The 26,842-nt window shown below is 51.1% G+C and overlaps 1 protein-coding gene across 1 annotated transcript in view; it reads left to right on the forward strand.

Annotated features, from left to right (window-relative positions):
• ZC3H3 (zinc finger CCCH-type containing 3) overlaps positions 1–26,842 on the forward strand; it is a 74,909-nt gene that overhangs the window by 6,211 nt on the left and 41,856 nt on the right. Inside the window, exons 6-8 of the mRNA XM_075417221.1 lie at positions 14,209–14,290; positions 17,648–17,803; positions 21,655–21,724. Coding sequence (XP_075273336.1) covers positions 14,209–14,290; positions 17,648–17,803; positions 21,655–21,724 — 308 coding nt within the window. The remainder of the gene's footprint in view (positions 1–14,208; positions 14,291–17,647; positions 17,804–21,654; positions 21,725–26,842) is intronic.

The following is a 26,842-nucleotide window of genomic DNA, read 5'->3' on the forward strand; positions in this document are numbered from 1 at the left end:
GGCTGCTCTGCTTGTTCCAGACTTAATTTTTTTTCATTCATGGAAGCACAAGAAAGTCTCTAAATTTTTGTAGCCACCAGCAAACAGCAAAGTCATGCGTAGGCAACTCAGCAAAGGCCGATGGATTCAGCCTTGCCATGAATATCCACCGCTGGGCTGGGACCAAGAGGAGCAACACCAGCTTGAAGTGCAATTTCTGGGAGAGGGCTTGAGCCAGAGGAATCACGGGAGGATTTTTTGCAAATTCAGGCATCGGCATTGCCCGTGGGGTTTTGCTGGGGTGGGATTTTGGGTATGGGAAGGAAAACAGCAATGAGTTTCAAGGGATTTAATTTGCAGAGGTGACTTCAAGCAGCTTTGAAAAGCAAAGAATCAATAGAAGGCATGGGGTGAGCGTGCACCAGCAAGCACTGGATGCTTTTGTGGATACTTTTTGATCTCCATTTTAGAATAACAGGACTTTCATGGAGATGTGCAGATGACTGGAGGTCAGCAGGTCGGACCTGGTGGCAGGTGGGGAGTGAGCTGGCTCCCAGTCGTGGCTTTGTCTGGGGTGATGGGGCACGGAGGAGATGCGATTCCTCTCCATCTTTCCTTCTCCACTGATGCTACGTCCTTTAGTGAGATTTCATTTAGAAAAATAGATTTAATTAATCCCATTTTGGGACAGAAGGTCCCTTCCAGGATTATTTTCTATAAAATGCAGACTCACCTATATATATCTTTTAAAGATATTTCATCTATTAGTAGTCTCATTCCCCCTGATGAGTGGTTCATTGGCTTTGGAGCCATAAAACCCTGATAACTGGTATACGTCAGTATTTTCATGTCATCTTTCAACTCTCACAGAATCACAGAATCACAGAATGTTCGGGGTTGGAAGGGATCTCTGTGGGTCACTCAGTCCAACCCTCCTGCCGAAGCAGGGTCACCTACAGTAGCCTGTAGAGGACCTTGTCCAGGCGGGTCTTGAATATCTCCAGAGAAGGAGACTCCACAGCCTCCCTGGGCAGCCTGTTCCAGTGCTCCGTCACCCTCAGAGGGAAGAAGTTCTTCCTCATGTTCAGCTGGAACTTCCTCTGCTTCAGTTTGTGCCCATTGCCCCTTGTCCTGTCACTGGGCACCACTGAAAAGAGTCTGGCCCCATCCTCCTGACACCCAACCTTCAGATATTTAGAGGCATTTATGAGGTCCCCTCTCAGCCTTCTCTTCTCCAGGCTGAACAAGCCCAGCTCCCTCAGCCTCTCCTCATAGGAGAGATGCTCCAGTCCCCTCCTCATCCTCGTAGCCCTCCACTGGACTCTCTCCAGTAGCTCCTCATCTTTCTTGAACTGGGGAGCATAGAATTACTCGCCATAATTCGTCCTCCTTCGTGAGGATGGATTCAACAGATACCGGCGTCTCTTGCTTTACAATACCCGGGGCTGGCAGGGCGGAAGATTTGTGTGTGCTCATCGTGTACGAGCCGTCACACCTTTACCGAACAGTCAGTGTTTTCAACACTTGACAAAGTTTATTTAAAAGACAGAAAAACGCAGCGTTTCCTCTCCCAGTGCCAGAAGCTGCGTGTTTGGGGTAGCGGAGAGATGGGAAACGCTCCTGACAGTTTAATAGCCTGGAGTTTACTTACAGTGGGTTCTAATTCTGCTGTTTGCCTGAATTTATTGGGTTGGTATTTTGTCTCGTCATGGCCCGACTACAAGAAGAAACGCGACGCTGGTTGCAGCGGCTGATCCATCAGTGCCATCGTACCGGCCCTGCCAGCAGAGCGGGGTGGGCAATCGTTTTGCTCCCTGGGGGTGAGTTAAAATTTGGTCCTGGGGATGCTCCTCTTGCAGCCCTGTGCTGTATCGGGGTCGATCCTCAGGTTACCAGGAGTGAGAAAGCAACTCATCCGTCTCCCGGAGCGAGGGGAAGAGCAGGGGTTTTGCCACAGCTCATCCGTGACCTGCTTCGTTATCAGCGGTGCGGCGTGGGGGACACCCGCCTTGGGGACAGGGAGAGCATCGTTGCAAACCCAGGAGAAGTTTCTGAAGGTGTTTTCAGCGTGAAGAAGCTCCCTGGATTCATTTTTGGTTTTGGGCATCACAGTGGTTCGTGCGGCTGCTGAGAACGGTGGTCTCCTCACACGTGTGGCTCTGCTCCCAAAGGGCTTCCTGCAAGTTCTGTGCTTGTGTCGCGAACACTAAAGGTTAAACATCGAAAGAAAAAGACTCTTTGCCTTCCCACCTGTGCCGTAACTCAGCTGCTCGAGCAAGGATGGAAGAAACTCGGAAGAAAACATCCAGCTGCGAGGCACGGACTCTCGCTTCTCCTCCCCGTGCAGGACGAAGATGCTGTAGCAGACATGGAAAAGCTCTTTAACCCTGGGATAACCAGTATTTCTGCAAAGGTATATTTTTCACTTTGCAGAAATAGTAGAAAATAGGCAGCGAGGTGCTGTGGAAAGCAGTCGATTCATTGCAGTTAATTAAGGAATTGTAATAATTGGGTTTCTCCGCTCACAACGAACCTTTCCTTCGTTTCTTTCCATAGCTGCTAAGATGTCATTCAGACACTTGAGGAATTTCCATGTTATTGGGGAAAGAAACAAAAGGTCCTGTCAACACAGCGTTTCACAAAGAAATTTGAAAGGGAAAATACATAAAAAAAAAACCCGCAACCCTCGACAAGATTGAAAGGAGCAGAAACCAAATTAAGGTTTGACATTGTCCGGAAAGCAGCCCTGACCCCAATTGAGGCCTGAGCCGCTGCGGCGAGAGGTGCTGTGAGCTGGGGCTGGCTCCGGCGGTGTTTCGCCAACGTCCAGGCTGCTTTCCTTGGGTAGATCTTCACCTGCACGCCTTCCTCATCCTCGGCTGAAGTGTTACCTCCTGGGAAGCACGCGGGAGCCCCGGTGGGATGGAAGGCTGGTGGCTTTGGGGACACTGTTATGGCTGGGTATCGCGTGCTGGAGGGAGGCTCATGGGTGGCAGCCAGCCCCTCGAGCAAGGTGATTTTGTTTGTTAGTGGTTTTCAATTCTTCTTCACAACTGTAGGATCCAGAAGCCTTGGAGATACCCATGATTGCTGAGCTCCCAAAGGTGGAGGTTTAAGAGAAGCTTGAAGTTCTCCCGAGCTGCCGAATAGTGTCTCCCAGTTCAGCTGTGGTGGTGGCTCAGACCCCAGAGGAGCTAATTGTTTAGACACAGGGTTGAGCTCAGCCCTCCAAGGCTGAGGGTCTTTCCCTGTATCTAGGCTCCGTCCCTCCATCCTGCTGCATAACATCCTCTCCTGCCTCAGTTTCCCCACCCTGCTGTGAAAACATCTTAGTACACAGCTGGGGAGACTGAAGATATGAGCTCTCCGCTGTGTCACGCTGAAGACGAACGACTGCTGCTCATGAACAGGATTCCAGATGTGGCAGGAGAACTCCACGCTTGGAGAAAAGACAAGGAAGATAACCATGGCGCAGGGAGCCATGCGTTAGAAGAAAGTGCACTCTCGGCTTCTCGTTTACCAACTAATTTTAGAAGTGCTGAGTGCCACAGAAATGCACTTTCCGTGTTTGCAAGGATGATAAAGTGCTCAGCACCACCAACTGGGAGGAGTGGTGGATACACCAGCAGGCTGTGCTGCCATTCAGTGAGACCTGGACAGGCTGGAGAGTTGGGCGGAGAGGAACCTGATGGAGTTCAACAAGGGCAAGGGCGGGGTCCTGCACCTGGGGAGGAACAACCCCAGGCACCAGTACAGGCTGGGGCGGACCTGCTGGAGAGCAGCTCTGTGGAGAGGGACTGGGAGTGCTGGGGGATGACAAGTTGACCTTGAGCCAGCAGTGTGCCCTGGTTGCCACGAAGGCCAGTGGGATCCTGGGGTGCATTAGGAGGAGTGTGGCCAGTAAGTGAAGGGAGGTTCTCCTCCCCCTCTACTCTGCCCTAGTGAGGCCCCATCTGAAGTACTGTGTCCAGTTCTGGGCTCCCCACTTCAAGAGAGATGAGGAGCTACTGGAGAGAGTCCAGCGGAGGGCTACAAGGATGATGAGGGGAGTGGAGCATCTGTCCTCTGAGGAGAGGCTGAGGGAGATGGGCTTGTTTAGCGTGGAGAAGAGAAGGTTGAGAGGGGACCTTATAAATAATTGCAATTATCTGCAGAGTGGGTGTCAGGAGGATGGGGCCAGACTCTTTTCAGTGGTGCCCAGCCGCAGGACAAGGGGCAACGGGCACAAACTGAAGCAGAGGAAGCTCTAGCTGAGCGTGAGGAAGAACTTCTTCCCTCTGAGGTTGATGGAGCCCTGGCCCAGGCTGCCCAGGGAGGTTGTGGAGTCTCCTTCTCTGGAGATATTCAATACCCGCCTGGACGCGGTCCTGTGCAGCCTGCTGTAGGTGACCCTGCTTCGGCAGGGGGGCTGGACTAGATGACCCACAGAGGTCCCTTCCAACCCCTACCATTCTGTGATTCTGTGATCAGGCTGGCCGAGGGCTTGCGTGAATGATGCTCTCTCCTCTGAGCCGCTTGGCTTTTGAAAAAAAGAACGGAAAATTTTAAGACTGTACATCCTAAACACATTGGGACCCAGTGGTAGAGGGGTAAGGGAGAAGTTGGTGGAGGAGAGGCCAACCCAATGCACCAAGGTGTGAGAAGAGTGAAAACTGGAGTGTTGATTTCCATAGTTTTCAGCTGGTTTTGGTGTTTCTTGTGCTGGGGTGCACTTGTGCTCAGCCCCTTCGAGCTGAATTCCTCAGGTTTGGGATTTTTTAGTCCTTTGGCCCCCTTCAAGATCAGTCCCTTGGCTTTGGGATTGCTCAGTCCCTTACTCATTTTGAACTTAATCTCTTGTCTCCTTTTGAACTTAATCCCTTGGTTTTGTAATTGCTCAATCCCTTGGCCCATTCTGAGCTCATTCCTTTGTCTTTGAGATTGCTCAGTCCCGTGGCCCCTTCAATCTCAATCCCTTGTCATTGGGATTACTCATTTTCTTGCCCCTTTTGAGCTCAATCCCTTGGCTTCTTTGGGCTCAGTCCCTTGTTTTGGGAATTACTCAATCCTTTGTCCCCTGCAATCTCAATCCTTTGGTTTTGGTATTACTCAGTCCCTTACCCCTTTTGAGTTTAATCCCTTGGCCCCTTTTGAACTTAATCCCTTCATTTTGGAATTCCTGAATCCCGTGGCCCCTTCATTCTCAGTCCCTTTTCTTTGGAATTACTCAATCCTTTGTCCCCTACAATCTCAATCCTTTGGTTTTGGTACTGCTCAGTCCCTTACCCTTTCTGAGCTTAATCCCTTGGCCCATTTTGAACTTAATCCCTTAGTTTTGGAAGTGCTCAGTCCCTTGACTTTGGGATTGCTCAGTCCCTCACCCCTTTTGAACTTAATCTCTTGGTCCCTTTTGAACTTAATTGCTTGGTTTTGGAATTGCCCAATCCCTTGGCCCCTTTTGAGCTCAGTCCCTTGACTTTGGAATTGCTCAGTCCCTCACCCCTTAGGAACGTAATCCCTTGGCCCCTTTTGAATGTAATCCCTTGGTTTTGGAATTGCCCAATCCCTTGGCTTCTTTTGAACTCAGTGCGTTGTCTTTGGGATTGCTCAATCCCTTGGCCCCTTCAATCTCAATCCCTTGTTTTTGGAATTGCTTAATCCCTTGGTTTTGTTTTTGCTCAGTCCTTTACCCAATTTGAGCTCAATCCCTCGGCTGCTTTGGCCTCAGCCCCTTGTTTTTGGGATTGCTCAATCCCTTACCCCTTTTGACTTTAATCCCTTGGCCCCTTTTGAACTCAATCCCTTGTCTCTGGGATTTCTCGATCTCTTACTCCTCTTGAGCTCAATCCTTTGTCCCTTTGGAGCTTAATCCCTTTTATTTGGGATTGCTCAATCCCTTACCCCTTTTGAGCTCAATCCCTTGGCCCCTATTGAGCTCAGTGCCGTGTGTCTGGGATCGCTCAATCCCTTACCCCTTTTGAGCTCAATTCCATGGCCTCTTCAATCTCAATCCCTTATCTTTGGGATTATACAGCCCCTTACCCTTTTTGATCTTAATCCTTTGGCCCCTTTTGAGTTGAGTCCCTTGGTTTTGAGATTGCTCAGTCTCTTGGCCCCTTCAAGATCAAGCCCTTGTGTTTGGGATTCCTCAATCCCTTACCCCTTCCGAGTTCAATCCCTTTGCGGCTTTGGAATTCAGTTTCTTTTTTGCGGGATTGTTCAATCCTTTGGCCCCCTCGACCTCAACTTCTTTGTTTTGGGGTTGCTCTGTCTCTTACCCCTTTTGAGCTCAATCCCTTGGCCCCTTCAATCTCAGTCCCTCTGTTTTGGGATTGCTCAATCCCTTGACCCCTTTTGAGTTTAGTGCCTTGTCTCTGGGATTGCTCAATTCCTTACCGCTTTTGAGCTCAATTGCATGGCCCCTTCAATGTCAATCCCTTATCTTTGGGGTTACACAGCCCCTTACCCCTTTTGATCTTAATCCCTTGGCCCCTTTTGAGTTCAGTCCCTTGTTTTGGGGATTGCTCAGTCTCTTGGCCCCTTCAAGATCGACCCCTTGTGTTTGAGATTCCTCAGTCCCTTACCCCTTCCGAGTTCAATCCCTTTGCACCCTTGGAATGCGGTTCCTTTTTTGCGGGATTGTTCAGTCCTTTGGCCCCCTTGACCTCAATCCCTTCGTTCTGGGGTTGCTCTATCTCTTACCCCTTTTGAGCTCAATCCCTTGGCCCCTTCGATCTCAATCCCTTTTATTTGGGATTACTCAATTCCTTGGCCCCTTTTGAGCTACATCCCTCGACTCTGGGATCGCTCAATCCCTTACCTCTTTGAGCTCAATTCCATGGCCCCTTCAATCTCAATCCCTTATCTTTGGGGTTACACAATCCCTTGCCGCTTTTGATCTTAAACCTTTGGCCCCTTTCGAGCTCAGTCCCTTGTTTTTGGGATTGCTCAATCTCTTGGCCCCTTCAAGATCAAGCCCTTGTGTTTGCGATTCCCCAATCCCTTACCCCTTCCAAGCTCAATGCCTTTATGATTTTGGAATTCAGTCCCTTTTTTGCAGGATTGTTCATTCGTTTGGCCCCTTCAACTTCAATCCCTTCATTCTGGGGTTGCTCTGTCTCTTATCCTGTTGAGCTCAATGCCTTGGCCCCTTCGATCTCAATCCCTTGACTCTGGAGTTTCTCAATCCCTTGGCCCCTTTTGAGCTCAGTGCCTTGTCTCTGGGATCGCTCAATCCCTTACCCCTTTTGATTTTAATCCTTTGGCCCCTTTTGAGTTCAGTCCCTTGGTTTTGAGATTGCTCAGTCTCTTGGACCCTTCAAGATCAAGCCCTTGTGTTTGGGATTCCTCAATCCCTTACCCCTTCCGAGTTCAGTCCCTTTGCGGCTTTGGAATTCAGTCCCTTTTTTGCAGGATTGTTCAGTCCTTTGGCCCCCTCGACCTCAGTCCCTTCGTTTTGGGGTTGCTGCTTACCCCAAAATCTCTTTGATCTCTTACCCCTTTTGAGCTCAGTCTCTTGGCCCCTTCGATCTCAATCCCTTTTATTTGGGATTGCTCAATCCCTTGGCCCCTTTGATCTCAGTCCCTTGTCTCTGGGATTGCTGAATCCCTTAATCCCTTTTGAGCTACATCCCTCGACTCTGGGATTGCAGACACTGGTGGGCAGGGACCTGGTCTCTTCAAGGAACACCGCTAGATCCAGCACTGGTGTAGACCAGAGCTTGGGAGATGCTCTGCGGCAGCCGCTCTGGCCTCCTTGCAAGCATCTGCTCATACAACAACATCGAACCCGGACCGTGCTTCGTTAATTGAGGTTGCTTCACTAATAAAACACCCGTGACTGCCTGACCTGGGGACGTGCACGTTCCTGCTAGGAGCCTGGGTGCAACCAGGCAGGAAAGTGTGCAAGCTGCATTTGTGTCTTGGCAGCTCAGCCCTTGCTTTGCTGTTACCTTCTGGAGAGTGAGGGCTTCTGCCGTCCGGTGAGTAAAATAAATTACCCCCAGCAGCTGCTAGTGCTGATCATCTGAAACAGTAGAACCCACTTAAATGAATAATAATTAAAGAAATAAATTTCCCCGAGTGCCAGCCTCAAAACTTTTTGTTCAGCAAGAAAGCGAAGGAGAGCCTCGCAAAATGAATCGCTTGGCTGCTGCCGAAGTAGGCTGCCTGCGCCGCGGTGGGCGAAGCGGGGTTATAATGGGACCTATTAAAGGGGCCGGCGTGATTCAAGGAAGCTGTTTCCGGGATGTCAAGGTCGTGTTGAAGCGGGCTGAGTAGAAACGAGCGTGGATGACAGCAAAACCCCTTCCCTTGATGAGCAAAAGACAACGGGAAACTGGGATGACCCCGTTAAAGTCATCCCTGAGTCAGAGCCAGAGGAGCCGATCGTCTGCCGGCCACGGGTCGCTTGGGCCAAGCGCTGGTTGTTTTCTTCCCTAAGATTTCCATAAATTATCCTTGATTTGGGGCAGTTTAAGCAGATGGGTAGCAATCACCCTAACGATTGTCTCACCCTCTTGCGCGTCCCGTGGCCCCGACGCATCCCAGCTCTGCGGCTTCTCCCTTTTTTTTAAGCTGTTTCAGTTTTCTACAGTCTTTCCACCATATAAAAAACAAATTACTAGAGAAGATGCACAAACAGACCTTTCCGCATGATGAGGTCCTGGTCCTTGAGCTGTGCCCTAGGAGCAATAAAGTCCTTCCTAAATAATTAAGCAGGTAATAATTAACCACACTCCCTCCGTGCAATATTTGCAGCCGATTTTTAATGCGATGGAAATATTTCAAGCGTCCTTTTTGGCGTGGGTTTGTGACATCGTGAGGGGGAGCTGAGGAGGGGTGTCGGAGCATCCTGCTCCTCATGCTGGCATCCTGCAAAGCCCCGACCGTTGCTCCCGAGCGCGGTTCCAGGGCTGCGAAGGCAAATCTCTGCCAACCTTGCCCTGGGGCAGAAGGACCAGGTTGTATGTGAGGGACCCCTCAAGCCCGGAGATATGTTCACAGAATCACTGAATGGTCGGGGTTGGAAGGGACCTCTGTGGGTCACCCAGTCCAAGCCCCTACCGAAGCAGGGTCACCCAGAGCAGGCTGCACAGGACCTTGTCCAAGTGGGTCTTGAATATCTCCAGAGAAGGAGACTCCACAGCCCCTCTGGGCAACCTGTGCCAGTGCTCCGTCACCCTCAGAGGGAAGAAGTTCTTCCTCATGTTCAACTGGAGCTTCCTCTGCTCCAATTTGTGCCCGTTGTCCCTTGTCCTGTCTCTGGGCACGACTGAGAAGAGTCTGGCCCCATCCTCCTGACCCCCACCCTGCAGATATTTAGAGGCATTTCTAAGGTCCCCTCTCAGCCTTCTCTTCTCCAGGCTGAACAAGCCCAGCTCCCTCACCCTTTCCTCGTAGGAGAGATGCTCCAGTCCCCTCATCTCCTCGTAGCCCTCCACTGGACTCTCTCCAGTAGCTCCTCATCTTTCTTGAAGTGGGGAGCCCAGAACTGGACACAGCACTGCAGATGGGGCCTCACTAAGGCAGAGTAGAGGGGAAGGAGAACCTCCCTCGACCTGCTGGCCACACTCCTCCTAATGCACCCCAGGATCCCCTTGGCCTTCTTGGCACCCAGGGCACACTGCTGGCTCGTGGGGTTATGGTAGAAAAAGGTCCTAATTAATGTGTGGGTGTTGGTGGAGAGGTGCAGCGTTCGACCCGCTTGTTTGAAGCATTTTTTTTTTCTGGTTGCGGAGCCTTCGACAGGGATAAATTGTGCCTCTTTTCTATCAAAAGCTGGAATTTCGAGCGGGAGGCAAATGTGGCGGAAAACACCGCGGGACCGCTCGGCTGTGGATTCCTTCAGAGGAGCAGGGGGAAGGAAAAAAAAAAAAAGAGAAAAGGAGTTAGGCTACAGCCCCCGCTATTAATCATAGCTGTAATCATGCGTTTAATGAACATGACAGCTCCCGCTCCCTCCGGAGAGACGCGCCGAGGCTCGCGGCTGGGTTGGGTACGACAATCACTTCTCGACGCTCGCGCTTGAGAACGCCGAGAGCCGGCGGAGCAGCCGGTGTCGGCCTGGGGATGATGCATGAAGAGAAACAACCCCGTCTGCACGGGCTGCGGGTTTCCTTACAGATGATGAGCTTCCAAGCGACTAAATCATTAAGAAAGGGGGGAAAAGAAAGAAAAAAAGAGAAAACCACCTGTCCCTTACGCAGGGTATAAAATATCAAGCCTGACGCTGCTGTGCTGTGTGTAATCGCTTAAAAAGCCCTTAATGTGCAGTTCTGGATGCTCTCCCCAGCAGCTTTTATTTTTTTCCTTCCTTTTTTTGTCTCCCTCCCCCTGTTCCCGCTGCCTTTGAGCGTGCGCAGGGGAGGAACGCGCCGTGCCGCTTATTGAAATCTCTGCGGCGAGGGACTTTTTTGCGATACGGAGGAAAGGGTGAGACGGGATACGGGCGAGTCGCTCTCCCGATCCGACGGCACCGCCGCGTCCCGACGCTGATGCTCTGCCCAGCGGGGAGCAACGGCGGAGAAAAACAACCCAGATATGGGACTGGCATCTGTCCTGCAAAATAAATCTCTGTTGTATCTGGACCAAAAGAGACTTGCAGAGAGCCCTGGGGGCATCATTTTGGCTTTAATTCAGTCCAGACAGCAGCAAATTTCAGCTCCTTATTTTTTATTTTAAGCCTTATACGGTTCTCCGGTGTCTTGCTCAGCCCTGGTTTTGCACTGTGTCAGTTACTTGAACAATACAGATACACCCTGAATCTCCACTAGAAAATATCAGATGCTTGGCATTTATTAATGAAATAATATGATATATATATGATATATGATATAATTTATCATATATATATATATAAAATATATAAAATATATAAAATATATAATATATAATGAAATATTAATGGCTCTAACCCGCCATCCCAAGTCAGTAACCACTCTAAAAATCAAAACTTGGGCTCCTTGAGACCCCCTTAAAGGTCTGAGATACCAAACCCGCTCTCCCGCATCTCCTCCCTTGCTGTTTTGATGCTTGCAGAGCCTTGCTTGTATTTAAACTTCTTCTTGCACGATGCAAAAGCTTCTAAAAATCCCATCGTGCCGGAGCCTGAGTTTCCTCCGTAAATCCCAATCGATGGTGAAATGTGTAATTACGGAGCTTCTTAACGGGCAGCGTTACGGAGCCACTGGGCTGTCTCCTCCTGGGGAAATATTGAGGTGGTTTTCTAGTAGTCCGGAGAGGATTTGCGTGCGGGGTGAGGAATTTGGCGATGGGAAAGCGTGGATGCAGGGTTGCTTCACCTGCTACCGGTCTGATGCTTTCCCAGACCTGGTCGGCACGCTGGATGGATGCATCTCACCCGGATTTTGCCATGGATGGGACCGGCTCTCGAGCGGTTAAACTGCCTCCAGGCTGCGAGTTAATTCACGGCAAGAGCCGGTAATGGGAGACGCGCGTCGCCTGTCCCCGTATAATAGCGTGACTTCTTGACAGAAGATAGAAGCTGGGCAAAAAAGCCCCCAGTCATTATGACATGGGTGCATTTTTGCCATATAGAAATTAAAAATCAGCAGCGTGAGGCCGTTGCACCTTTTATTTATTTACTTATCTATTTATTTCTTTCGTGATTCCTCCTTTCTGGCTAAGATGTGGTTATCAGGCTGGTTTAACTAAAAGGATGGCACACAAGCATGGGAACGTGCTCAACCCCGAGAGTCTGCTTTTATGCCCGAGTATTAAATATTTAGAGAGCTTGTCTGCTGCCCTGGGGAGCCGGCTCCTGGTATAGCCCGTCCTGCTGAGCTGGCTTGAAGGAGCATTAAACATAATTGCAAAGGGCTGAGGGATGTTCTATCCCTACCCTAATGGTCGGACTTTAATTTGGGTCTTTCTCCCTGCGTCAGTGGGGAGGTCAACCTTGGCTGGAGCGCGCTGGCCTCTTAACCCCCGGCCTCGCCAAGAGACGCTCTGCGGCATCTTCGGAGCAACCCGAAGTTGATGTGCGTTGATTTTAGCGCTGATAAAGAGTTGAAAAGACGCTGCGAGGCGTCTCTGTGATGGAGGCATCTCCAACGAGGCGGCTCTGTGATGAGGAAGGAAGCCAGAAAAAGAAAGAAAAGAAGAAGAACCCTCAGCGGTGGCTCAAATGCCTGGTTGATACTCGATGGGCGTGCGGCAAGCTCGAACGCGCTCGCCGGTGGGTTGTACAGAGCCTTTGCTCGATGCCTGTGATGGACAGGCATGTGCCGCCCGTGCCGGCATCGCGCCTGCGCCGACCGCTTTTGATTTGCAGAGGGAACAGATGGGGCTTCGCCGACGCCGGCAGCCCGAGTGACAGCTCGCGCGCGGGGAGAGCGCGGTGCCGCGCTATCAAATTCCGCTCGCTCACTCCCCAACACGCCCGGGCTGGCAGGTGAGTGACTGAGCCGCTCACGTACCACCTGGAAAGCTGAGATGCAGCCTTTATTTTCGATTCATTCTTTCCTACGCCGGTCGAGGACAATTTAATTACGCGCTTGCGTGTATCGGAGGCAGGCGCTGGGCTTCCCCGGCCGGCTGCGGGGAGCGGCCAAGCCAAGCGTGGAAATTTGCTGAACTGTGCAAATCACAGAATCACAGAATCACAGAATCACAGAATGGTAGGGGTTGGAAGGGACCTCTGTGGGTCATCTAGTCCAACCCTCCTGCCGAAGCAGGGTCACCTACAGCAGGCTGCAGAGGACCTTGTCCAGGCGGGTCTTGAATATCTCCAGAGAAGGAGACTCCACAACCTCCCTGGGCAGCCTGTGCCAGTGCTCCGTCACCCTCAGAGGGAAGAAGTTCTTCCTCATGTTCAGACGGAACTTCCTATGCTTCAGTTTGTGCCCATTGCCCCTTGTCCTGTCTCTGGGCACCACTGAAAAGAGCTTGGCCCCATCCTGCTGACACCCACCCTTCAGATATTTGTAGGCATTTATAAGGTCCCCTCGCAGCCTTCTCTTGATGAGTTGCCTGGAGGGGGTTGTTCTGGCACATTCAGTTGCCGATGGCAAAGGTCCCTGCTGTGTTTGGAGATGGCAAGGAGCCCTTTTGCCGTGGCCGCTCTGGAGGTGCCGGCGATGTGGAGATCTGTGAAGAGCGTTCTCACCTATCCGGGCTGTGGGAGCTGCCTGCTTTGGGTTAAGCAATAAAGGCGTGGAATAACAGAATGGTTTAGGTTGGAAGGGACCTTTGAAGGCCATCTAGCCCAACCGTCCTGCCGTGAGCAGGGACATCTTCAACTGTATCAGGTTGCTCAGAGCCCCGTCCAACCTGACAATGAAGGTCCAGAGGAGGGCTACGAGGATGGTGAGGGGACTGGAGCATCTCTCCTACGAGGAGAGGCTGAGGGAGCTGGGCTTGTTCAGCCTGGAGAAGGCTGAGAGGTGACCTCATAAATGCCTATAAATGTCTGAAGGTTGGGTGTCAGGAGGATGGGGCCAAACTCTTTGCAGTGGTGCCCAGCGACAGGACAAGGGGCAATGGGCACAAACTGAAGCAGAGGAAGCTCCATCTGAACATGAGGAAGAACTTCTTCACTCTGAGGGTGACAGAGCCCTGGCACAGGCTGCCCATGGAGGTTGTGGAGTCTCCTTCTCTGGAGATATTCAAGACCCACTTGGACAAGGTCCTGTGCAGCCTGCTCTGGGTGACCCTGCTTCAGCAGGGGGTTGGGCTGGGTGACCCACAGAGGTCCCTTCCAACTCCTACCATTCTGTGATTCTGTGACCACTGGAACAGGCTGCCCAGGGAGGCTGTGGAGTCTCCTCTGGAGATCTGAAGACCCACCTGGATGCGGTCCTGTGCAGCCTGCTGTAGGTGACCGTGCTTTGGCAGGGGGGTTGGACTAGATGACCCACAGAGGTCCCTTCCAACCCTTAGTATTCTGTGATTCTGTGATTCTGTGATCTCCCAGCTCTCCGGACAACCTGGGCCAGTGCCTCACCACCGTGACGGTAAAAAATTTCTTCCTTAGATCCAGTTGGAACCTCACATCTTTCAGTTTAAAACCATCACCCCTTCTCCTGTCGCTACAGGCCCTGCTAAAAAGTTTGTCAGCCTTCTCTTCTCCAGGCTGAACAGCCCCAACTCTCCCAGCCTTTCCTCCCAGCAGAGGGGTTCCAGCCTTTTTGACCATTTTTGTGGACCGACGATACTGAGGGCCGTGTGAATCCCTGCAAAATGTTACGATTCTGAGCAAATTATGTTTTTTTTCTCTGTTTCCAACAGCGAGGTTGCACGGCACGCCCAGTCCTGGCTTCTCTCCGTCCGGCTGCCTGAACAGATCAGCTACGAGCCGATACATCGCCAGGTCTGTACTCGCAGGGAGGATCGACACGCTCCGGCTCCGGATGCTACGCGTGATTTATGCTTAGGACGATGTCAGCAGCTTGAAACGCAGCTATTTAACTGGCTTTTTATTCGGTGAAGCTCTGGCCGCTGCTTTTCCCCCAGCCTCTGCTACGAGGTGGTTCTAAGCTCGGCAGAAAGCCACATTTTCTTCTTGGAAAAGGTTTGAGATGTTAGTAATGAATAGCAACACCTTTCTGGGAGCAAAGAATGCCAAATCCTGCTCAGAAAATCCTTTTTTAAATCAGCCATATTGTTCTCAAGGGTGTTTTTTCTCCCAACTTCAAGCCTATCCCAGTTCAGACCAGTAAACCTGCAGGTTTTCCTTCTTGCTGTCCCACCCACAAACTGGGAATATAGAATCATAGAATCATAGAATGGTTTGGGTTGGAAGGGACCTTAGAGATCATCTGGTTCCAACCCCCCTGCCATGAGCAGGGACCCCTTCCACCAGACCAGGGTGCTCAGAGCTCCATCCAGTCTGGCCTTGAACACTGCCAGGGAGGGGCATCCACAACTTGTCTGGGCAACCTGTTCCAGTGATTCACCACCCTCAAGGTGAAGAATTTCTTCCTAATATCTAATCTAAATCTGCCCTCTTTTAGTTTAGAGCCGTCCCCCCTTGTCCTATCACTACACACCCTTGTGAAAAGCCCCTCCCCATCCTTCCTGTCGGCCCCTCCAGGCACTGGCAGCTGCTCTAAGGTCACCCTGGAGCCTTCTCTTCTCCAGGCTGAACAGCCCCAACTCCCTCAGCCTGTCCTCATAGGAGAGGTAGTCCAGCCTCCGATCGTCTTTGTGACCCTCCTCTGGACCCGCTCCAACACATCCGTGTCCTTGTTATGTTGGAGGCTCCAGAGCTGGACGCAGGACTCCAGGTGGGGTCTGACGAGAGCGGAGTAAAGGGGCAGAATCCCCCTCCCTCGCCCTGCTGGCCACGCTTCTCCTGATGCAGCCCAGGATATGGTTGGCTTTCTGGGCTGCCAGCCCACATTGCTGGCTCATGTTGAGCTTCTCATCCACCAGTACCCCCCAAGTCCTTCTCCTCAGGGCTGCTCTCGAGCCACTCTCTGCCCAGCCTGTACTTGTCTTTGGGATTACCACATGGCAACTGGAAAGCACCATTGCTGCTGTTGAATGCCCTGCCAGCTTTCGCCTTGCCTTTTTTTTTTGGGCTACAGATGTGCCATATATCATCGTGTCCTTAAGTACGAGCGTTTGCAGACAAGTCCCTCTTAATTGTAGCAGACTAAAATTTATTCCTGAAGTGTGTCAGTTCCAGATGTCTGTCTACAGACGTGATGCCAGATTCTCGCTATATTTTATCATATCCTACCACTAATATGAAGTAATTTAAAATGTGCCATCGGATTTACTTGGGGATGGAGTCCAACCTGCAAATGCTTTCTTTGCAAATCAATGTGCTGGTGACCTGGCCAGATATCACAGGTAGCCCAGGTCTTGACAATGGCAGAGTCTTTTTTAATATCGCGCTTTCATCAAAGAAATACTCTTTTTTTTTAATGCTTATCATGCCGTATCATGGCTTGCCTTGCATTAGCCTTGGAAGCGCCTGAAGGACCAAGAAGCAATTTGTGGTGGAGCTCGGTGTCCCACTGAGCCATTTGTGATGAAAGAGGTGGTGGCATTTCTGACGCTGAAACGGGACCTTTGGGTTCAGTAGTTTGGCTGTATGAAGCTGTCTTTTTCTCGTTGCATTTCAACTCAAGAGCTGCAGACAACCGATAATTATAGAGGTGAAAATGTGCATTCCCCCCTAAAATAGTTTCCTGGAGTGAGGATTTATCATGGGCAATGTTGCTGTGATCCTTAGACCTATAGTTCTCACACCAGGAGGACCAAGACTGTGGAAGTACATAAATATTATATCCATATATTACAAATACATTAAAATAATTTAATATATAAATGGTTATCATTAGTGTCTAGGGAAGGAATGTATACAACTAGAGAACCTAAGGTGAATGGCTTTGTCCCTGTCCAGAGCACTGCGTCCTCTGCAAACTTGAGTTGACCGTGCAGTCCCATCTAGTTATCTGCTCGGAGAGGTCAAATGTGCCCTCCGTGATGTTGCATTCACCCAGATCTCAACACTTCCCCTCTTCCTCCTGGTCCCATACATCTCTGTAGCTGTTGGGTAATTACCTCTTCACTTGGAAGCTTATGGAAAATGTCTGCTAAGCTACTTTTGATATCCTCAAGTACCTTCTAATGGTACCAGGCAATTAATAGCGAGTTTTTCTGATGTTTGGTGTTACCTTGTGTTCCTGTGGCTGTCACGTAGTCCCTCGTTCATTGAGGTTCGTAAGCAGGTGTCCACTTGAAGACCTTCAATAGCCCTGGGGAGTGCAGCGGGCCAGCTGTCAGGGACATGTGCTGAAGAGCCCTCTAAGCTGTTAAGTATTTGCATCTTGTGCTGCACGAGCCTCAGCATGGGAGAGGATGATTTCTGCCTCACCGTGTTCCCCCAGACTGCAGGAAGCTCTCTCCGGGCTCACAAAATCATAGGAGAGAATCACAGTTATGGAGGTGGGAAGAGATCTCTGGAGAGCTCTGTCCTTCCTACTGCCCCAGAGAGCCTCTTGTCCTTCCAACATATCTCTCTGAAAAGGTCTGGTTCCACCTTCTTTACACCATCTCATTAAGAAGTCATGGAGGACAAGAAGATCCCCCTTGACCTTCTCCTTGCTGAGCAAATGAGCCCATGGCCTCTGCTCAGATGTCCTGTACTCCAGCCCCAACCATCTTGGTGGCCTCCACTGGACGCACTGCCATCCAGCGCTGTCTGTGTTGTACTGGGTGCCCCAGACTGGACCCGGTGGCCAGCTGTGGTCTTGCAAGTGCCAAATAGAGGGGATGGATCCCCTCCCTGATCCTCCCAGCTGCATTCCTGCTCATGCATCCCAGGACGCGATTAGTGTCATCACCGCAAGGAAACCTGGCTGACACCTGGGTGTCTTGATGTTCTTCAGGGTCCCCAGGTGTTCTGCAGAGGTGCTTTCTAGGCAGTTGCCCACAACCTGTCCCGCTGCATGGGGTGATTGTTTCCCAAATGCAGATGTTTCCAGGGAGGTTGGTCTCATCTGGCAGATTTTTAAACACTCAAGGTAAAAATGGCCAAAAATCAGAAAGACCTAAGAGCTAATGGCCCAGCATGAACTTCCTGAATATTTCACTCTCTTCAGAGTGAAACTTGGGCTTCTCTGTGTTTTCAGGTGCTGTTGACCTGTCTCCTCTATGTCATTGTTGCACTGAAGTTGGAGACTTTACGTGACCCTGTCTGTCTTTCTCTGTTTAGCCGTGCTGTTCAGCGAAGTTTGGCCATCATTCGTCAAGCCAAGCAGAAGAAAAAGAAGAAGGAATACTGTATGTACTACAACCGCTTCGGCAAGTGTAATCGTGGGGAGAGCTGCCCCTACATCCATGATCCAGAGAAGGTGGCTGTCTGCACCAGGTATGGATGGACATGGCAACCACGTGCTTTGACCCATCACGGTAGACTGCGCTGTCGGTTGGCTTTGGTGTTTGCTCATGTGGTGTTCACCAGGGAAACAACCTAGTAACGGAGATGTAAGACAAAGAGGACAGCTGTTCTGGGTCAGACCTAGGGTCTACCCAACATTGTTGGGTTGGGTTGGCAGGTAACTGCAGGAGGAGGACGAGAGGAGGCACAGAGAGAAAGGCACTTTCTCCTGGCTGGGACCTCTCAGCTTCTGGCACTGAAGTCCTGCAGCCTGGTAGGGTTTGGTTTTCAATTCCTAGAAGTTACCACCAAACCATCATTAGGTAACGGTCAACAGTTCTTTTTTGGGGGGAATTTATTTTGTCCTTTCTTTAACACGTGGTATTTATGGCAAGGAGTTGCACAACTGAGTTATGGACTGCATGAAAAGTGCTTCCTCAGCCGGCTGCTCAAGCGTTGCGCTGGGCACCTCCTCACTCATGGTTCATGAGAAGGATGGAATAATCATTCTCTGATCACCTTCTGGGCACCGTTTGTAACTATATAGTCCTTCCCTCTTGGTTGGAACTTCCCAGACTGGAGAACCATAGTCTATTTAATCTCCTCTGGTAATTTTTCTCTGAACTTACACAGCATTTTATACCTATTCGTGCTAATAAAGCGTCTTACAACTGGGCTCGAAGTTAAATACACGCGTTTTGGTTGCTCTGCACAGGCTGTAGGGATTATGGAAATATGTATTTTATGTTTTGGAGGTAGATACCATCACCAGGACATTTATGTCTATTAAGTAACCTTCTGTATCATGGCACAGAAACTCTAAAATCTAAAAAATCAGAGTAGTGTTTTAAGAATTAGTGATAAGATCAAATCAAAGTTTCTTAAATAGAATCAGAGTAATTGTCCTTAGTCATTTACTTAACTGCTGTCAGGCTGAAGGTGCCATCGGGGTTTGCCGGGTGGAATTTAGAGGCTAGAACATTTGGCCAGTCCCCAGAAAAGCCATCTGACTTGAATGGTTTTGTGAGTCCTGGGTAATACTCTGCTCTGCCCTAGTGAGGCCCCATCTGGAATACTGTGTCCAGTTCTGGGCTCCCCACTTCAAGAAAGATGAGGAGCTACTGGAGAGAGCCCAGTGGAGGGCTACGAGGATGAGGAGGGGACTGGAGCATCTCTCCTCTGAGGAAAGGCTGAGGGAGCTGGGCTTGTTCAGCCTGGAGAAGAGAAGGCTGGGAGGGGACCTTAGAAATGCTTCTAAATATCTGCAGGGTGGGTGTCAGGAGGACGGGGCCAGACTCTTTTCAGTGGTGCCCAGCGACAGGACAAGGGGCAATGGGCACAAACTGAGGCACAGGAAGTTCCAGCTGAACATGAGGAAGAACTTCTTCACTCTGAGGGTGACGGAGCCCTGGCACAGGCTGCCCAGGGAGGTTGTGGAGTCTCCTTCTCTGGAGATATTCAAGACCTGTCTGGACAAGGTCCTGTGCAGCCTGCTGTAGGTGACCCTGCTTCGGCAGGGGCGTTGGACTGGATGACCCCCAGAGGTCCCTTCTGACCCCGACCATTCTGCGATTCTGTAATACCTGGTGCAGGTATGGAAGCGATGCAGATCTGAGCTGAGTGACTTGAGGGCCTGCCCTGACCACGCACCGGGTGATTCCTTCTAGCAGCGTTTCTCAGATCTGCTGGGATCCGTGCGACAGGTTGGAGTCCTTCAGCCTGTGATGCCATGCAGCTACGAGACGTGATAATTTATTACAAGAGAACTGGTTCACGTTGCCAGCTCATTATACCTGCCCAACAGTTGATTAAACTACATTATTAGTCATTTAAAAAGTGTAGAAAAGCCAACTCCACTGATGAACTCTGGAGTAATTTCTCCTTAAAATTGCTGCTGTGCTAGAAATCATTTGGAGGTTGCACAAAGCACGACAGGAGACCATATAGGAGGGAAAGGTGATTTATTTATTTTTTAGCTCATTTCACTCACTCGCACTCATTCTCCCATAACACATCCTCACGAGCACCGAGGTGCGTGTGTCCAAGGCGCCTGGTCAGGATTACTTCTGGTGACATAGAGGACAAGGGATGCCAGCTACTGAGTCCTCACTTTGAACCCTTGGTTCTTCTTATGTTGGTGTCAAAGTTTGGTTTTGGGCTGTGCTCCTTGCACGTTTTAGGAATTGCGGGTCCTTGAGGCCTTTTGGGTCTCCATCCTGCCCCATTTCCATGAATCCCTAGAGGATAATGCTGATTTACTCCCGTGTCTCCTTCTAGCTCCAATTCCATAATCATCTCTTAATTTTCTCAGTGTCCTTTTGTTTTAGGGCGTCCTTTATTTTCCAGATCTGGGTGTTCTGAGGAGCTGAACGTGGCTGTGCTGTGATGACAATCATCTGCAAACCCAGTTGCCATCAACCAGCTGGTTCTCACATCTATACGTACCCTTTTATACTTTGTTCAAGCCAATCTGAATTACATTTTGTTTTTAATGAACCTCTCCATGCTCAGCTCGAAATATACCCAGATTTTATAAATTAAGCTAGGGGCATATTTTGTGCTCCAGAACCTCAGAATGTCACAGAATGTTCGGGGTTGGAAGGGACCTCTGTGGGTCATCTAGTCCAACCCCCTGCCCAAGCAGGGTCACCTACAGCAGGCAAACCTCCCTGCCAGGTTATGCAGCTCAGAACACATCCCTCTGGAGTCTGCTTCTGGGAGGTTCAGGGCAGCACTCTCCCCACAATAAGGTGTATTTTATTAATCTGCTGTCACGCTGGTACCTGCTAGGAAAGCTTCTGAGTCCAAACATCCTCACGTGCTTTGGGATCTTGGTTTCTGTTGTCTCTGCTCCTCCTGGTTGTTGGGCACTCACACCCAGGCATCTCCTGGATGCCTCCAGGACCTTGTCCAGGCGGATCTTGAATATCTCCAGAGAAGGAGAATCCACAACCTCTCTGGGCAACCTGATCCAGTGCTCTGTCACCCTCAAAGTGCAGAAGTTCTTCCTCATGTTCAGCTGGAACTTCCTGTGCTTCAGGTTGTGCCCTGGAGCATGTCCAGAGAAGAGCAATGAAGATGGTGAAGGGTCTGGAGAACAAGTCTTACGAGGAGCAGCTGAAGGAGCTGGGGCTGTTTAGTGTGGAGGAGAGGAGGCTGAGGGGGGACATTATTGCTCTCTACAACTACCTGAAAGGAGGGTGTAGTGAGACAGGTGTTGATCTCTTCTCCCAAGTGATAGAACGAGAGGCAGTGGCCTCAAGTTGCATCAGGGGAGGTTTAAATTAGACATTGGGAAAAATTTCTTTACTGCAAGAGTGGTCAGACATTGGAATAGGTTGCCCAGGGCAGTGGTGGATTCACCATCCCTGGAGGGGTTCAGAAAACATGTAGATGTGGCACTTCAGGATATGCTTTAGTAGGCATGGTGGTGTTGGGTTGATGGTTGGACTCGATGATCTTAGAGGTTTTTTCCAACCTATGATTCTGTGATTCTATGATTCATGCAGCATCTGGTGTAACAAAGGCTCTAGGAAGGACCTTTCTCCTTCTGGGAGCATCATCTCTGAACCTCATGGTACAGGCCTTGCTCTACCTACAAATAAACAGCCAAATACGATGAAAGAGCAAAATCCATCAGGAAGCGTCAGCTGTTCTTTAAGAAGAAGGACCTGCACCGAGTTAGGGTGTGAAATGGGCTTTAACAGCAAGCTCAGCAGCAATCGTTTATTTGTGGCTTTGGGGCAAACCTGGTGATGGGGCAACGCTGATGCTTGGTGTTTAATAACGCATGTTTTGCGACCCACCTCGTGCTCAACCCTCTCCTTCTGGTGTATCCACAGGTTTCTCCGTGGCACGTGCAAGAAGACAGACGGGACCTGTTCGTTTTCCCACAAGGTGTCCAAAGACAAGGTCTGTACGGCTTCCCAACAAGCGCGGTGCGGCTCTACGAGTCAGCGGACCTACGCTGGTGGTTCTTGGGAAGTCCACCTCGTTGAGTGCTTCCAACGGAGTTCGTTTGTAGTTTGCTTGCCAAGCTGTTCAGGCTTATGATGAGGTTGTGAGAGCTGAGCGTGCCTCTTCGGCCGGCGCGGTGACTCAGTAGATGTACGCATTAAGCAGCGGGTTGGAAACCAGAGCACCTGGGGCTGTGTCGGGTAACGTGCGTTGGGTGAAGGAGAGCTTTAACTCCAGGGATCGGAGAGAAAGAGCATGGGAGTAGCGTTTAGTTGCGTTTAATCCTTAGCTACCTCCGTAAGTTCGCCCTTCCCTCTAAATTACCCTGTGCTGGGGTCGGAGGAGGAGGATGTTCTAACACACAAGAGCTTGGAGGTAGAAATTAACCTTTCGAAAAAGCCAGGCAGTGAAACCGGCTGGCAGAACGGCTTTTGAGTTCGTCATCGTTTTCAACCGTCTTGATCTATTTGGGGCTTCGTGGTTTTATTACACAGAGCGAGGTGGAAAAATAATTAGGTTTTCTTCTAGTGATTATCAGTTGACGATTTAGCAGATTAACCTCCATTCAGTGGCTGGGATCTCCGATCGGACGTAGCTTTGGAGACCTCAAGTGTTGAAGCCGAGGCGAAGTAGGTGCTGAAGGTGAAGTGCAGCCGCAGGTCCTTCGCTGAGCTGGGGATGTTCTTCGAGCACATATTTACATTTCAGCTTCATTGGACGGATTTGAAGGATCGTTTCTCTGCTCCAGACAAAGAATCACCCAGACAACAGCGTCCTGGTGGACGACAGGTTAACCATGAGCCAGCAGTGTGCCCTGGCTGCCAAGAAAGCCAATGGGATCCTGGGGTGCATCAAGAAGAGTGTGGCCAGCCTGACGAGGGAGGTTCTCCTTCCCCTCTACACTGCCCTAGTGAGGCCTCATCTAGAGTACTGTGTCCAGTTCTGGGCTCCCCAGTTCAAGAAAGATGAAGAGCTACTGGAGAGAGTCCAGCGGAGGGCTACAAGGATGATGAGGGGACTGGAACATCTCCCCTACGAGGAGAGGTTAAGGGAACTGGGCTTGTTCAGCCTGAAGAAGAGAAGGCTGCGAGGGGACCATATAAATGCTTACAAATATCTGCAGGGTGGGTGTCAGGAGGATGGGGCCAAGCTCTTTTCAGTGGTGCCCAGTGACAGGACAAGGGGCAATTGGCACAAACTGAAGCACAGGAAGTTCCGTCTGAACATGAGGAAGAACTTCTTCCCTCTGAGGGTGATGGAGCCCTGGCCCAGGCTGCCAAGGGAGGTTGTGGAGTCTCCTTCTCTGGAGATATTCAAGACCCGCCTGGACAAGGTCCTGTGCAGCCTGCTGTAGGTGTCCCTGCTTCGGCAGGAGGGTTGGACTAGATGACCCCCAGAGGTCCCTTCCAACCCCTACTATTCTGTGGTTCTGTGATTCTGTGATTCTGTAAGGTTAATCCCCACGAGGTGTTGAAACGCCAGCCAGAGCGGTGTCGCTCCGCGGGGAGCGGTTTGTGATCGGCTCCAGTGTTAAGGCTCCGCTGTCGGCGTGGAGATGCCAGAAAGCGGGATCCGAACGAGGACCGGTTTTCGCGGAGAAGCCCGCGAGGCTCAGTCCTTCATCGTGGTGCTCGCTGAGTCTGCAGCCCCCCTCGGCTGTATTTCGCAGCTCTGCCTGGGGCACGGCGGGGACCGGAGCTCGCCTGAGCCCTGCTGGGTCTGGAAGCGCCGCTTTTAATTATTCAAGCTTTAGTTATTTAGCCCGTGCCCTGTGAATTGTCCTTATTGCACCTGCTTCTCCCCACTCCACTCGAGCATCACCGTCCTCCATTCCCCATCACCGTCCTCAATTCCCCACCACCGTCCTCCGTTCCCCATCCACGACGTCAGGTAGGTAATTACAGTGCAATTACTGACCTCTAAAGGATTTAACCCATGGGACGTCGGGTCTCAGCAGCATGCGGGACAGGACCTTTTTTCCAACACCGTTTGCCTTTAGGCACGCAGTTTTCTTGTCTCCCTTTCCCTCCGTTTGCCTAAGGCACGTTCGTTGTCAGCGGGGAGCTCATAAGTTATCCTGACGGTGAGCAGAGTCGCTCTGAACGAGGCACGAAGCACCATATGTTTTTTACATGTATCTCTCTGCAGAGTCACTTAATCACGAGTATATAAAACAGAGGAGATAGACTGGGGACAGCTGTACTCCCTGACTCGTGGCGTGTCAGAAGAGGGATGGGGATGAGAACTGATAGAAGGAAAAAGATCTGGTTTGGGGTTTTTTTTCCTTCCTATAACATAGCTAAACTTCAGAAATAAAGAAGCCAAGAAAGAAGAAAGCTTTGCAAAGGGACTGGCTGTTGGTGTATCCAGAATTGTTATAATTAATACAGAATCACAGAATCCCAGAATGGCAGGGGTTGGAAGGGCCCTCTGTGGGTCATCCAGTCCAACCCCCCTGCCGAAGCAGGGTCACCCAGAGCAGGCTACACAGGACCTTGTCCAAGTGGGTCTTGAATATCTCCAGAGAAGGAGACTCCACAGCCCCTCTGGGCAACCTGTGCCAGTGCTCCGTCACCCTCAGAGGGAAGAAGTTCTTCCTCATGTTCAGCTGGTACTTCCTATGCTTCAGTTTAGGAAGATTATACAGATTTGCAGTGGACATGGGGCCAGCGACTTCTTTTCATCCAATTAAGTGATGAGCAAGTGCTAACGGCAGCGCTCCACCCACTGCCTGGTGTTTTTGCTGAAGGATTGATATTCATCCAGACTACACAGGACTGTTGGTTTACGTCTATGCCGGCGAGTTAATGGCATTTCAGCGCTGGTCCCAGGACAAAAACCTTGGTGAGGCTTGGGAGCTGGAGATGCCCAAGGAGCTGTTGTGGTCGGTGGTTTGGCCACAGCCGTGTCCACCGAAGGATGCGACGGCTGGGTGCGGCTGGGTTCGTACCCGGGAATATTCCTCGGTGTGTTTAATTTTTGCTGGTGGAGATGCGGCCTCGGTTCGCTCTCCGGAAAATCCAGTCTTGGGGCCTCGAAGAAGACCCCAATCTTTTGGCTCCTGGGCTCCGTTTTGGGTGGATAAACGGGGACCGCTGGCTGCAGCATGGCACGGAAATCTCAACCTTTCCCTTTTAGCAGCACCGCACCAGTTAGAAACTGGGGAAGGACAGTGGTGTCCCCCAGGGGTCAGTACTCTGCCCAGTCTTGTTCAACTTCTTCATCAATGACCTGGATGAAGAGTTCAAGTGTACACTCAGCAAGTTTGCTGCTGGCACGGAACTGGGAGGAGTGGTGGATACCCCGGCAGGCTGTGCTGCCATCCAGCGAGACCTGGACAGGCTGAACAGTTGGGCAGAGAGGAACCTGATGAGGTTCAACAAGAGCAAGGGCACGGTCCTGCACCTGGGGAGGAACAACCCCAGGCACCAGTACAGGCTTGGGGCTGACCTGCTGGAGAGCAGCTCTGCGGAGAGGGACCTTGGTGTGCTGGGGGACGACAGGTTGACCATGAGCCAGCAGTGTGCCCTTGTTGCCAGGAAGGCCAATGGGATCCTGGGGTGCATTAGGAGGAGTGTGGCCAGCAGGTCGAGGGAGGTTCTCCTGCCCCTTTGCTCTGCCCTAGTGAGGCCCCATCTGGAGTCCTGTGTCCAGTTCTGGGCTCCCCAGTTCAAGAAAGATGAGGAGCTACTGGAGAGAGTCCAGCGGAGGGCTACAAGGATGATGAGGGGACTGGAACATCTCCCCTACGAGGAGAGGCTGAGGGAACTGGGCTTGTTCAGCCTGAAGAAGAGAAGGCTGCGAGGGTACCTTATAAATGCCTCTAAATATCTGCAGGGTGGGTGTCAGGAGGATGGGGCCAAGCTCTTTTCAGTGGTGCCCAGAGACAGGACAAGGGGCAATGGGCACAAACTGAAGCAGAGGAAGCTCCAGCTGAACCCGAGGAAGAACTTCTTCCCTCTGAGGGTGACGGAGCCCTGGAACAGGCTGCCCAGGGAGGTTGTGGATTCTCCTTCTCTGGAGATATTCAAGACCCGTGTGGACAAGGTCCTGTGCAGCCTGCTGTAGGCGACCCTGCTTCGGCAGGGGGGTTGGACTGGGTGACCCACAGAGGTCCCTTCCAACTCCTGCCATTCTGTGATTCTGTGAACTACAGTATCATCATGGTAATAAAACTGGATTAGAAAGGAGGTGGCCGTGCTGATGTCTCCTGCAGAAGAGCTGGTTTGTCGATGGCGTTTCAGGGACTGGATCCCTGGGAAGGGGTCCCGTGGGGCGTGGCTGGCCTCTGCCCATCTCACCTTTTCCCTTACCAATTCACCGCTACTGAAGCATCATCTAAACCCAAGCCGAGTTGTTAATTAACAAACCCACAAACGAAGCAGGCAGGTGCCAACTCTCTGACGAGCCTTAGAAACAAACGCTATCGGAGCGCGTGTTTCTGCCTGTCCGTGTCATGCTCCGCGGGGAAGGAGGATTATTTTTCGCAGGATTAGGTGCCCCGGGGGGGCGATTCGGAGGTCTCCGCTCACCTCCTCGTCGTCAGCACGGGCTGGAAGAGAAACAACCTCCTCTGCGGAGTTCCAGCCTGTTTCAGGGTGATTTATAGCTGTGGGGATGCTGCTACCCAAAGCGAGAGGCGACTTTGCTTTGCAGCTCCTGTAGCTCCCTGTTAACCCGGGTGATTACCAGCAAAGGTGGCTTTCGCCTCATTTATCAGCGGCGGAGAAAGGCAGGTGAAGCCGCTCGGTAGAGGAGAGCAGCGGTTTCCCCCCTGCTCGTGGGGTTTTGTGGAGCGGATCCCGCTTGCTCCTGGGATCACAGAATCACAGAATGGTCAGGATTGGAAGGGACCTCTGTGGGTCATCTATTCCAACCCTCCTGCCGAAGCAGGGTCACCTACAGCAGGCATGCTTGAGGATGACGGATTGCAGGAGCGGCTTGATTTTGGCCGTTGGAGTTGAGGTTTGAAGACGTGGAATTCTTTTCTTCGTGGGGGTGAATGACAGCGCGGTGTCGGCTGTGGTTTGGGGGTTGCCAGGTTTGCCCATGCCCCAGTAGTTGACCACTTTG

The sequence above is a fragment of the Opisthocomus hoazin genome, chromosome 3 (genome assembly GCF_030867145.1).
Source record: "Opisthocomus hoazin isolate bOpiHoa1 chromosome 3, bOpiHoa1.hap1, whole genome shotgun sequence".
Taxonomy (NCBI): domain Eukaryota; kingdom Metazoa; phylum Chordata; class Aves; order Opisthocomiformes; family Opisthocomidae; genus Opisthocomus; species Opisthocomus hoazin.